Source organism: Ischnura elegans, chromosome 12, assembly GCF_921293095.1.
Source record: "Ischnura elegans chromosome 12, ioIscEleg1.1, whole genome shotgun sequence".
Taxonomy (NCBI): Eukaryota; Metazoa; Arthropoda; class Insecta; order Odonata; family Coenagrionidae; genus Ischnura; species Ischnura elegans.
The window spans coordinates 1,207,551-1,221,589 of NC_060257.1; the positions used below are offsets into that span (position 1 = coordinate 1,207,551).

The 14,039-nt window shown below is 41.6% G+C and overlaps 1 protein-coding gene across 1 annotated transcript in view; it reads left to right on the top strand.

Annotated features, from left to right (window-relative positions):
- Positions 1 to 14,039, top strand: part of LOC124169085 (protein phosphatase PHLPP-like protein) — a 204,865-nt gene that overhangs the window by 100,145 nt on the left and 90,681 nt on the right. Inside the window, exon 9 of the mRNA XM_046547559.1 lies at positions 3,065 to 3,226. Coding sequence (XP_046403515.1) covers positions 3,065 to 3,226 — 162 coding nt within the window. The remainder of the gene's footprint in view (positions 1 to 3,064; positions 3,227 to 14,039) is intronic.

Genomic DNA, 14,039 nt, shown 5'->3' on the forward strand with positions numbered 1-14,039 from the left:
GTAATCTCACGAGAAGTACTTATGCCCGTATGTCCGAATGGGAGGCTAATTTACCTTCGAAGCATTTTACTCGAGAGAATGCCATCGTGTGTTTTATAAAATATTTATTGTTAGCGGAAAATTTGCAACTTCTCGGTATGATTAAGTGATGGTTTTTCCCTCGGATTCCATATCGCAGCACTACAGCCGCTAAAGTCAATGTTGCCTCGCCTGCAGTGATGCATAGGTCAGCCGGCGAGAGTTGTCCGATGGAAATTCAAAAGGAGAACCCAGCACGGTTTGAAGGCAACCGCTGTCCCACCTCACGCCCTCGCAACGTTTTCGCATGCATATGAACCACCAAAACAAGCCCTTTCTTCGAATCACCCAAGCAGGGGATTCTTCCTTTGGGCCCTTCACGCCCTTTGGCTGCTTTCTGCACGGAACCCTTTTTATATTTTTTATTTTTTTATTTTCTATATAATATTTAGATTTTTCAACACATGTGAGGTGGGCGTTTTCCTTCCTTGCCTGGCAATCTTTCCCCCTACCCCGATTTGGACCCTTCTAAATGCCATCGGACAACCCCCGACGGCCGGACTGTAAGTGTCGCTGTATCGACCAATATGGTCTCCTCCTTCACTGACATGAAGAAGAACTAGTGCCCTCTTCCCCGGATGACGGAAGGAATAATTGTCGGCGGCCTCCCGTCGCGAAGTCACTGCATCGTCACAGGTTTCAACTGTCATTTGGATGGCCTATTTTACGCAGGGATAGACTCCTATCACATCGGAATGTTGTCGCATTTATTCCACCACGACGTTAAAACGCAGCAGCTAAACTCTATCGGCCGTATTCATAGTTTCCTTAGTAAGCTACTAACGCCTAAGTAGCGTTCTAAGTAGTAGCTTACTAGCAAAATGGTATTCATAGATCGTTAGTAAGGGCTACTAAGCTTAGTATGCTACTATCTTAGTAGCCGGTTCTTAGTCGCCCTCCGGCCTTGTCTAAGGGAGCTACTAAATATGGCGGACCGTTGTGGATGATCGAACTCCGGTTTTATTTGTATACTGTTATAGAGTTTTTATGCATTTGTGCCAAAATGGAATACGAGAATCCATTCTTAAAGTAAGGCAGGCAACGTATGTAGTGTAATTGTTGACAGGAATTGAAAGTTTTTCGTAGCTGCGAGGAAGCTACGACTTGCAGTGAACTTGTGCCTCTAGTGTAAGTGAACACAATTTGTACATTCAATGCGCCCCTGAGTGAATTGATTGCATATAGACGATGAAGTAAAGAGTGAAGCGACAAGTGAAGTGATTTGTGAGTGTATGAGCTTCGACAAAATTATTTATTTCTTTCATACTGGTTTAACCATTTCGATCAAAGGTATCTACTAGCTGTTGCGAAGGGAATATGTTTCATATTTGAAGCAGTTGTTCTTTAGGGATACAGCAAACGCTTATAAATTTTCATTCGTTTGTACGCTTATAATTTGTGTTTGATTATATTACTTATTCTAGTCACTTTATCGTGAGCTTTCGGCAGTGTTTACATTTCGCGTATTTCGTTGCGCTGTTGTTTTTGTTTTGGTTACGGTACGAGTGATAGTGGAGAGTGAGATTGGAAGTTTGTTGATGTTACAATTTCTGGTTTAAAAATTTGTTTCAGCCTATTTATTTCATTGTCTACGTAATGGTAATTATATTTATATATTTTATATTTCCTAAATAGTTCTAGAAACCGCCGCCAATACGCCAAGGGGCCTAAACTCCGGTTCACCCATAACATCAACTGATTCTAAATCATTAGTGATGAGTGGGAAGTAAGATGTGAAGAATTCTTTCGAACGTCAACGAGTGCAAATTCTTTTGGTGTGTGCGGAGTGATTGGAAAACTGATTATCATTGTTTACTAGAGTTACGTTATAGTGTTTTAAATTAAGTGTGAGTCAAGCTTTTCATTGAACCATTTGATTCAGAATGTACGGATTATAAGTGTCATAAAGACAGCTCGTGAAATGTGAAGTGAAATGTTGTGTGCGTTGTAGTGCTATTTGTGATATGATCAGCAATAAATAAGTAAAAGAAGTTACGTTAATTATGCTTTGTTTTTTGCATTAACCACCTCTAGTAAACTATATGCCGTATATTTCCGCACGCTGTCAATATTTGAAATATTTAAATGTAGCGAAGCAGATTGTTGTTTCCTTGACTAACATTTTAGGAGTTGCAAACATATGTTACTAATTGCTCGCACGTAGGTGTTTGTAACGTAATAAATGTGTATCATTCACACATTTATCTCAACGTTATTTTCTTAACGTTTCATTTCTGCATTGCAAAAGTTTTCGTTTCTACTCCGACATTGAGGTGTATTTCTGCTTTCCGAATACAGATATGTATAATACTGACGTTGCTAGTTATGTTTTTCCATACTAATTACGCATACACTAATGGAAACAAATATCGGAAGTGCAAACAATATGCAATGTATATGATCAATAAATATACGGCCGTTTGTAAAGCAATAACTGCATCTCAAACATACAAATGCTTCGGTATTACTCATAAATCTACCCTTTCCCAAAGGTATTGCATAATTTTTGTGTACAGCAATCAAAAAATGACTGAGATGAGATATCACATCGAATCATCCATTATGAAGTAAAAATTTCAATGCATTTTGCTGAATCAATATCTTTTGTTTGATGGTGTTACGAATTTTCCGCGCCGCGGAGGAGTCAGATGCAGTGTTGTCAAGCGTAGCCTAGCGGGTTGAACCCAAATCGCTACCGAGTATCGGCTGCCGAGCTGGCTAGTAGCATACTAAGTTAGTAGCTCTTAGTAGCTCACGTAATACAATCCATGAATACCATATCTTAGTTGGCGACTAAAAGGTATTAGTAGCGGACTAAGTTAGTCGCCCTACTAGCGTGTTTTAGCGGAAATCTATGAATACGGCCGTATATCTAGAGGTCGACCCAACACCATCCACAACCCGGTGGATGTGCTCGGTGCCTTTTAGGCACAGCCGCGAGAATAAAGGTGGTGAGAGGCAATGCTATGTTGACGGTGTGTTTCAGGAGGAGGGGGAAGGAGTAGGAGGGGAGAAGAGGAGGTGCTGGAACCAGGACGACGACAGCCACAGCCAGCATCAACAGCAACAGCTCCTGCCCAGTCTCCTCGAGAAGATCGACCTGCGCAACAATCTTCTGGACGGTGATGTGGTACTCGGAAACTACGAGGTCAGTACACGCACAGGCGCGCTGCTTTTTTGGGTTATACGGCGCGTGATTACCAGAGATTGGTACTATGGAACAAACATAAGTGGGCTCAGTTAGAGCACCAGTTAAAAATTCAAGAAGTAACTAGTCATAGTTCCAATTACAGTTATAGAGTAGCTACTTTTCAAAAATCTTTTTAAAACTGCTTACGAGATTCATGCACGAGGGATTATTGAACGTTTTCTTAAAATGCTAGTTTAACGCAATGCTTTTGGTTATTACTTAGGCTTTGGCATTTATTTCAGACGTGTTGCGCTTGGCAATAAGTCTGAAATAAATGAGTACATTACAGGTAGAAGTTAAGGTTTTTTAATTACTTGAAAATAGTACCATTAACAAAACGCTGAAATATAATCGTTACCGGTAATTGATTTTCTTTTGCTCAGCTACTCTTAGACGTGGGTTAAACAGTTCATTTTGATGAACCGTTCACTATGACCTGTTCAGTAAAAAGAACAGCTCAAAATATCTGCTCCTCGGGATCAGTGAAGGTCATTCAGGTGGAAAATGCTGTTTATCGGGCGTTTAGTTAATATAAAAGCGTAGTATTGTATAATATGGTTTGTGCAGCGTGTTGTAGTAATTTCAAGCAAATTATCTCCCGGGCCTTTACGCGGTGTGCAGGAAAATATCTGCTGTCCAATTGTTGAATAAGCCATAACCAATATTTATTAACTCATGTGTCTGATGTTCTTCGCGTATTTAGCGCCAGAAAAGTTTTTAATGGCTCCTCTCATGAGCAACTTAGACTTTTATGTACAACCAACTGTCTTTTATGAAATCTACGGAAAATCGTCGGCTTTTTCTTCCTCATAGGAAAATCTTTCCTTTCTGCAGAAAAATTAAATTATGGTTTCGCTAGCAGTGGTCGCTTCCATAGCGTTAAGGTGTATTACCCCATCCCGTCTCTTCCAACCCTATTCTTACCCCGGAGGCGTCGACGGGCTCCCATAGCGGCGGCGCCTCTTTCCTTTTCCCTTCCCTTCCTCACCCCTCCCCGGGAGCGCGGGCGTATCAGTTAAGTGACTGAATCCCGGCCCCGGTGTATTGTAGCCTCAGAGGACCCCATCACCCCCTTGGGTCCTGATCTCAGTACTTTATAAGTATTTTTAGTATAAACATCAATTGTGAATCTCTCTTTTAGACTCCTCGGTAAGATATCGATTTTTTTCTCCTCGTTACAGCCTGTTTCAGACATCTCCACGATGCGATTAACAGGCAATAATAGCATGCGTAAGACAGGGAGAAATAGGTAATCAGTTACATTGTCAAATTAGTACTTTTGGTGGAATGTAAAAAAACAGTAAACTATGTTACAGCCATGGAATTCTTTAACATCAAGCATTTAAGCTTTAAACAATGAAAACAAAGAAATAGTCCTAACCCCCCCCCCCCCACCAATTTGGAGTGATTTGGAGTGGTGAGGTTTCTGGATATAGCATGCAGCATTCGGATTCGCTGCAAGTTCTGTGCGGTTTCTGGATGCGGTCCTATGTCCCGCTTTGTTGGGTCCCGAAACTAAGGGCCGTATCCAGTAACCGCACCGTGTAATTTGATTCGTGAAGTTACAGTACAGATTTGATTCGTGTTGTCGCTCCCGATTTAATCCCTCGCATCACCAGCTTAATTCGTTACTGTGGTTGACGAATATACTCGTACAACTGTCGATCGCATAAGTATTGGTAGATACATTAGGCATTACCGTAATATAATAAATATGTATTGTATTTAAACGCCCAAAGATGTACGTGACATTCATAATGAGATGAACATCACGAGTTAATGTAAATGGACGGAGGAGCAGTATGCCAGTTCCATCGACCTCTGACACATTCCCTTAAACTTTTACTCATCATTTTAGTGACAACATAAATCATTATAGGTAAGTTTTCACGCAATTCTACATCTACATCTACATAATACCCCGCAAGCCGCCTAAAAGGCGTGTGGCAGGGGGTGTTAGGACACCAGCCGTTTACAGCTATTAAAAAAAAAGAAGTGCTCTAACGAGGTTGGGACAAGCGTTTATTAAAGTCCTTTATTGTTCGGGGGAAAAACGAATTCCCATATCTATCCGTTCGGCAAAAAATCTCTCTTAATTTATCGCTTCTGCCGGACCTGGAAATAAGTGTGGCTCTAAGATTATGTTCTCTGTGTCGCTCTTAAAGATATCCATTCTTAATTGTTCAAGCAATCTTAGCCTAGCGCGCAGCCTCCGAGTCTCCAACGGCTCCCAGCCTAATTCGCTTAACATCTGGGTAACACTGTCTGTACGCCCGTAGCTGTTTTTGACGAAACTCGCAGCCTTCCTTTGTATCTTATTCAGTTCGCGGATTAAGTCTTTCTGCACTGGATCCCATACACTCGCTGCATATTCAAGGTGCGGTCGGACGAGTATGAAATAGCACCTTTCTTTTACTTTCTCATCCGAAAATCTTCCCACAACACGCTTGTCGAATCCTAATTTCTTCAGGGCTATGCCGCAAATATTCTTTATATGTGTTCCCCACGTGAGGTTCGAGGTTATCGTAACTCCCAGGTACTTCACTTCGTCTGTTGCCTTTATGTTAATGCCATCCACTGCATAAACATTGTTAGTGTTGGACGAATTCCGCAAAAAATGTACCGCCATGCATTTGCTCAGATTAAGTTCGAGTCCCCACTCTTGACTCCACAATTGAACGTGGTTTTCAATGGATTGGAACTGCCATCACTTAAACTAGCAGTAACTGAGTATTAGGCCGGCCCTTATTTTTCAGAATTGCGAAAAGTTATGTTTTCCTAGTCTCAAAATGATCCAAATGAGGTTTATATCCACGTGTTAAAATTTGGTTACTTTAAAATAACGGCAACCCGTGCCCCAAGGGCCCTAAGTACTAAGGGCCCTCAACTGAGTTTTTTGGGGCCTAAAAAGGGCTATTTCTATGTAAAATGTAAAAGTAAAGCCCTTTTGGGCCGATTTTCTGTTCGTTTTGACCTATCTCTAAGCGTTTAGGAGATATCGTCCGTCGTAATGCAATCCCCCCCCCCCAGGGTGCCGCCCCGCACCGCGGCGCCGCTGAGGTAGGGCCCGCACCACTTACTAGACTCTTCCCCTCCACCCCCTCCCCTCCCTCGTCAAAGACTTTGCTCCTAATGACAATATCTAGCCTCTAAAGAAATGTGCTTACCTTAGAAAGAATTTAATTACCATAACAATACTTCCAATCCAAGAGATCAATTTATTTTCACTCTGTCCATGAATTTCGGTAAATTAACCAAAATAAAATATATTTTCATTGTTGATAATGGCTTCCGGGTGCAGCTGCGTGTTGCGCTTTGTCGTGCAAGCTTTCGCGACCGTTGCAGGACGCATCATCAGGCGATGAATGAAATTACGGAAATCGGAGGTCAATTAATATACTCGTCCACCTCCCCCATCCACCGGAGTAGTGGGGGGAGGGGGGCGGAGTTGACGTCAGCAGAACTCTCACCCCTGTCCTTGAGCGACGAGCGGACTCTTCTTGTCTAGCGAATAACCTTGTTGGTAACAAATTCGTCGTCTTCTCTTGACGACGAAGAGAAGACGACGAATTTGTTACCAACAAGGTCAAACAAATCATCAAGTTTTGTTACGAAAGATTCTCTTCTCTTCATCTCTACTGTAGTTCCCGCTCTCTTTATGTCGTTGCACGTTCATCCATTCTTTCCGTCATTTTTCTAACATCTCAATCGCCTTATTTTCCGTAATAACAGGAATTCTACTTTTATACTATGGATGAGACGCATTTCTCACTGTTTTTCTCGCACTAAGTCTTACAAATTTCGAACCGATTAGGTGATAGAGAAAACACACAGTACTTCTCTCCCTATAGGTAAATTTGAGCCGAGTATTTCTTCACTTTCTTTTCCAACCAGTTCAATGCCTGGATTTAGTCTTGATTACATGCCTTTCCTTGTTGGTCTATTCTTAAAATGAACGTTACGTTCACGATAAAGTATTTATTTCACCACTTTTCTCTTTACATCCTAAAAAACTTAGTACTTCCTATCCTTTGCACACTATACACAAGAATAACACTATCTCTTCACAGTGATCTACATCCGTGAACTGACTGCCTCGTTACTTCTTCCTGAATATTTCTATCTACTGTTGGAGCCCTGGAAGCCCTGCTCATTCCCTTCATTCCTTTATAATCCATAGACACAATTGTATCACATGCTTATAATATTTTGCACATAAAGAGCACTTTGGAAACAAAGCCTGATGGAATGGTTCGCGGCCGTATGGCGGCAAAAAGTCAAGGTTTAAGGGGTCGGTACCCAGTACATAGAACGGCGATGAAGGGTTAAAATTGACATTACAGGCTTTAACAACATTAATCATGACACAAGAGGAACAACCTATTCAATACTGTACCACTAGCATGTAAATCTTGTCATCAGGAGCAAAGTCTTTGCCGAGGGAGGGGAGGGGGTGGAGGGGAAGTGTCTAGTAAGTGGTGCGGGCCCTACCTCAGCGGCGCCGCGGTGCGGGGCGGCACCCTGGGGGGGGGGGATTGCATTACGACGGACGATATCTCCTAAACGCTTAGAGATAGGTCAAAACGAACAGAAAATCGGCCCAAAAGGGCTTTACTTTTACATTTTACATAGAAATAGCCCTTTTTAGGCCCCAAAAAACTCAGTTGAGGGCCCTTAGTACTTAGGGCCCTTGGGGCACGGGTTGCCGTTATTTTAAAGTAACCAAATTTTAACACGTGGATATAAACCTCATTTGGATCATTTTGAGACTAGGAAAACATAACTTTTCGCAATTCTGAAAAATAAGGGCCGGCCTACTGAGTATGGATGTAGCTGACTTGAAGACGGCTTAGTTGTTTTGAGTATTCTACGCAAAATGTGGATTTCACAGGCACAAAGCGGGTGATTGCAAGTAGACGCCAGAATATACGGCCGCCGGCCGGCGCGGCGATGATGAACTCACTAGATACGTCGCTCTGCGCATGCTCGGGCGGCGTCCCAAGACTTCCATAAGGCACAAGCTTACATGCTTCATAGCACCAGCGGCCCCCACCACTACCACTCTTCATATAACTGCATTGTGTTGGATTGGGACGTTCTGGCCAGCGCCCCGCGGCTACAAATGCGAACTTCTCGCGCTATTTTGGCGAGTTTTCCTACATTTTCGATGTATACGATAAAAAAACATATAATCTGAGGTTTCAGGTGAGATGGAGTGGAAACGTGACATAATGAAAAATGAAAAAGCAGGAGCAATTTCCACAATTTTAAATTTAATGGTACTACCGGTTTCGCTTTAGAGCATCATAAGGTATCTGATGATGCTGTAAAACGAAACCGGTAGCACCATTAAATTTAAAATTGTGGAAATAGCTCCTGCTTTTTCATTTTTCATTAAAAAAAACACTTTGGTTTGCACCCAAGTTGGGAGAAACAAAGAATATAACCAAGAGGCGTGTGCCTGCTTCTTGGATTTTGAAAAATCATTTGATAGAGAGAACAAATTAGATGAATAATTATGATTGAATGGGCATTTATTTTTTTCCTTTTTTCAAATCATGGGAAGGGGCGGAGTCCGAGAGTCCTTATGGGCAAGCCGCCACTGTTAAAATGCATGCTTCACAGTGTAGATGTATAAAAATACATAAAATAATGTTACGATGTTTATTCTCCTCTAGTGTGTTGTTGTAAATTCTTTAAAACATTGATGAACGACGCTAATCAACAGCAAATAAAAGCAAAGGGTTGCAATATAGATGCAACATTTTCGCGATATATGTTAATGTTGTATATTTACGTTATATTTATCATTGTCACATGATTTTGTGGCAAATGAAGTTCCTTAATGCTAAAATCATCGCTATTGTGCCAGATTGGAAATTCGTATTAGAAAGCGTTGCATAACCACGGCAGAACTATCTTCAATGTTCCTTTACTCGAGGTGAACTGATCTGTATGGCAGGGGAAAATAATTTGGTACTGAGAAAATTCACTTGCTTTGAACCCGGTTTGAACGTGTCCGAAATAAATTTTCTGAAATTTAGTTTTACAATTTAGGAATCTTTTAATTGAGTCTGTATTACGATATGGTGACCAGTTAACAACAGAGTATTCTAATTTGGAACGTACCGGAGCAATATATACCGTCCTTAAATCATGAATACTGCTAAATTTTTGATAGATACTGTTGATGAATCCTAGATTCTTTAAGGCTTCACACACAGTTCAGTCTAGTTTTAGTTTTATCACATGAAAACGTAAATATCCTTTACCCACTTAGTTTCCTGGATAGTAATTCCTTCGCGCATCACATCGCGTCGTCAACTGTTAACTGAAAAAAAATACAAAACGAGGGCACCACTGAGTTACGATGGTAACGTGTAAACGCGCGAGTAGTGCGACCGTCGCGTCGTCGCTACGTGCGTAGTATAAACTGGGCATGATGCCCATCATAAGATGGCATCGTTAGGTACTAAGACCTGCTATGGTAACTATGAGCGTTTACACGACGTTTTTAGGCTACGATTGCATGGAACGTCGTCGGTACGTGCGCAGTGTAAACGGGGTATTAGAAGATGTATCTTCAAAAATGTTCGGGGAACGGGAGGGGGGCGTGAGGAAATGCGTGTAAAGTTGAGGGCGAGCAGAGGTTTTCCCACCTCGCCTGTCGTTCGTCATTTCTCTCTCCCGATTGGAGGGAGGAAGAGTCATGGATGAAGCGACATCTGTGCCGCGCACCTTCAGGAAAAATCCAGCAGGCAGCAGCACTGTACATCCAGGGAGGCGGAAATTCAGAGGACATTCCTGTGAAAGTGGAATATACGTTATATGTGTAATGTATTTTCCATGCCTGTGAATCACCAGACAGACTCAAATTAAGGTGGGCCGAAAAAAATTCGCTTCGGAATTAGGAGTACTGATATATCTGGATTTCGGACAATAATTATCCAGCAATGCCGTGGACCCACACACAACAGAAGGCTTATAGAAGCGTTTTTTCCCGATACGGGAAAACTTTCTGAGCGGGAATGAGCATAAAAAAGACTCCCAATGGTCAATGAACCGACTTACTTACGGGCTCTAAAAGAATAATATCCCCCCGTAATTCAAGTATCTGCCATCCGCAGTACTAGAAACACAAAATCGTGTTTTATTCTTGGACCGACCGATAAAACCATGAACCGCGTAATACTATATCAGTCCCGCCGCGCGAACGGCGGTGAACTTCATATGAAGCTAATGCCTAGAGAAAGAAACCCCTCACCGGTCTTTTGTCTCTCTGAGCCACAGCGTAGACCACCACGCTACTCAGGTTCTTGATTTCCGTGACAAGACTCGAACCCAAGACCTTCGGTTTGTGAGGTGAGGGCTTAACCCCATCGCCACGGAGGCCGAATAATTCCACAATTGTGCAATATGAATCGTACATTTCTTCTTGTTTTGCATTTATTGTGCTTCGCTTTAAAATCGAGTGAAGGGGATATTGAAACTTAGGTTGGGCATCAGAAATCCATCCTGCCCCTCACACAATCGGCACTAATCATGCACACTATCAGAAATTACAAACTACTACATGCGCAATTTTTTACAACTACTACGTTTTATAGTAATGAGCTCATCCTCTCAGCGTGCTACCGATACTTTTACAACTTATTATGTCGTTAAATCACTGCTCTATGATTAAAATGAATGAATAATGACACATTCTTCTAGAAGTCAACCCACTGTGGCATTTTTTAGTGTCCCCCCCCCCCCCCCCAGAAGTTTGAGGGGAGAATTCTGGCTGGTATGCTGTTGACTCAAACCCAGGGGATGATGTTTTGCGGAGCAGCCGGTCAACAGGAGCAGTGGCGCAGTAGTTGAATTCGCCTTGAGTACCCCCTCCGCCGCTTGGAAAAACCCCTCCCCTCAAATCCTGTCTCGTCTTGCAATAGGCAAGCTCTCTTCTGCTCGTGCCCTGGTCGAGGACGCATGTCTAGTGAGACATGGCAAATTTAGAGCAATTATTCGACTGGTATTTAGCTGGTAATGTTTCCTTTGGGATCATAAATTACTATCATTGTTTTCTGTAATACTTATGATTTTTGAATACTCTACTTTGAATAGATATCGAACGATAATAACTCGTAAATTATTTTTGTCTACCTTTTTCTTGTGAGCTGATTTTCTTGTTTGTGGAGTCTTTCCCTGATCCAGCTTGTGACCGACGGTTGGAGTATTTCCCTTGTCTGGGCCTACGTGAAAAATCAACTAGATTTACGACGTAACGTCACACCACTATCCACAACCCTGTGGGCCCACAGGCCCTTAAGCACACCCTTTAAAATAATTTATAATATACTTTGAGACCAAAAACTGAGAGATTCCGAAATCTCCCAACTTTTGTCCTCCTCTTCCCTAAAAATTCAAAACTGCCGGAATTCCAATTTTTTCGTGCACGCCCACGTCCTCCTACGCTCAGACTTCGGCGATGATCTGGATTTTTTTAGTGACGCAGAGAGAGGAAACACCGATATCTCATTTGGCATGATTCTCATTTCCTTTAACTAACGGAATCCGGAGTAACAAGTGTTCGATATTGAAATTCCGCGGTCCACGTCAGTATCCATCGGTGTATGCAACTACACTGACAAAATTTGAAAAAAACCAATCGGCTAATTTTTATTCCCTCAGAGATTTGGCATACCCACCGAGGAAATATCTAACACTCCGAATTTTCCCATTGATAAACATTCCATAAGAATGCTGAAAGTACGCACACGGTCGGGACGTTTGCGTACTAATTGATTTTTTAGGTAAGGATAAAACTGTCGTTTAATTAAGAGTAATTTATATTAGTGCAGTGTTCTGAATATTTTTCGATAATTCCGTGAAAAATTAAAGTCAGCAGAAAAAAGTTGCCGGAGAATTCAACGACATTTCACGGGTATGCAGTCAAAGTGACATACTTTTGGGACGCGACGTAATTGCGCTGCAGAGTTCCTCTCATTTACGACCGATTGAAAGTGATTCGGGTCAAAAGTTGGATAAATCGTAAATAGCATCTCCTCGTGTTTAAAATTATCCCAAATTACTATTTTTTAGCGAATCTCTTGACGTTTAAACCCTGGATACGCCAAGCAAACCATGTTTATGGTGACTATAGCGGAGAGAAACATAACATGCGGCGAGCTTCCGCTGGGCCGGAGAATATGGGCATGCCATTTTGGGTAACTATCCTTAGGCGCATCTTTCTGGGGTGCATGCCATTTATCTAACAATAAGTGAGATTATATTCACACCGGTGCCCTCTACAAGAAATCGTTGTAACTATCTGAAAAAGTTGAAAATCCGCCAATCAACCTAAGGTACACGAAATAATCAGGAATAAAATCGAGAAATGACTGATTATTCAAGAAATTTGCAGCACGCAAGATTGTTTCCCTTAACCGTTTCCTGCTGGCGCGGCGCCTACAGTTGGAAAACGTTTTCCGAGCTACGAGTAGCATGAGAATAGCATTTGATACCTCTCTGAGCGGAGCTCTTTTTTGGGGTGGAGTTACCCTGGTAATCTCGTCCTCAGATTTGGGGCCCAACTCAAGGAGCGCCTGTCCCTTACCCCGGCCACTGCTCTAGACCCTCTAACCCTATCTTACTGTTAGCACGAACCCACGGTCAACTTATTGTGTTACCGGTGTTATTTTTTTCAAACAAATATTGCATTTCATTTTCAATAATTTACTCTTAGGCAAAAGTTATTAGGTTTTTATTAATTGCTTATGGGGGCATATAGCCAGAAAATATCATGTTTGTTCTTCAGGGCTTCGTGACATTGTCTAGATGAGCCAAGTAAATAGTTTTGCTATTCCTTTGCTTTGTAAATGTTATTTTCTTTAGAGTTTAGTTTCCACTGCTTTCCTACATGCCTTTTTACTGTACTCTCTGGAGTATAGCCACCTATCTTGGAGTATACCTACCTCTCATAAACGAAAACTATCCATCTTACAGAATCCTATGATGTATTAGCTTCCACCTTCCTATCGTTTTGTCACCTTGCCCACTGAGGGAATGCTTCCGTATCTTTTGAGTGCGAGATATACTTTAGTATGAAACTGACAGCAAAAAGTAACAAGGAGGTGACGATTAATGAAGAGAAAAAAAAGACCATCTACTCTGAGCACCTTATGTACTTTTTAATGTGAATAGGTGTGCTAGTTTAAGTGACTATTCCTCCTCTTTACCTTGGAATTTGCTTTGTGATTATGGAGCTTCCCTCATCACCTTGTGCAGTGGATGTTTACTCTATGGCGGAACATTGTATGCACATATCCTTTATTTTGTCTATGTCCTAATATACATGCCCACCTCCCCTCGCCCTCGCATGCCTATTGAACTGGCAGTCAGTGGATGTAGATGAAGATCCTAAGTGCTAACCACACACATCATTTTTCTTTTTTTTTCAACCAATGGTGGGGTTAAAATCCCTACGTCCCTGAAATCGAAAAAAGCTGGCCAAAAATCATATCTTCCATATTTTTACAAGTAGCTCGATGACCACACCACATATTTTCGTTTGGGCCATATAACATGAATTTAATGACATTTTGCCGAAAAATTGACTACGGGAGTTATTTAAAACAAATTCGCGGAGACTGAAAAAATCCAAAAATCTACTATTTCGACCGCCTCAGTAGAGATAGAACATTTCATTAAAAATAATAGTTATAAGTAAAAAAAGTTAGAAGTTTATCATTAAATTTAATTATAAAAATAAAAAAGTTCATATGAAGTG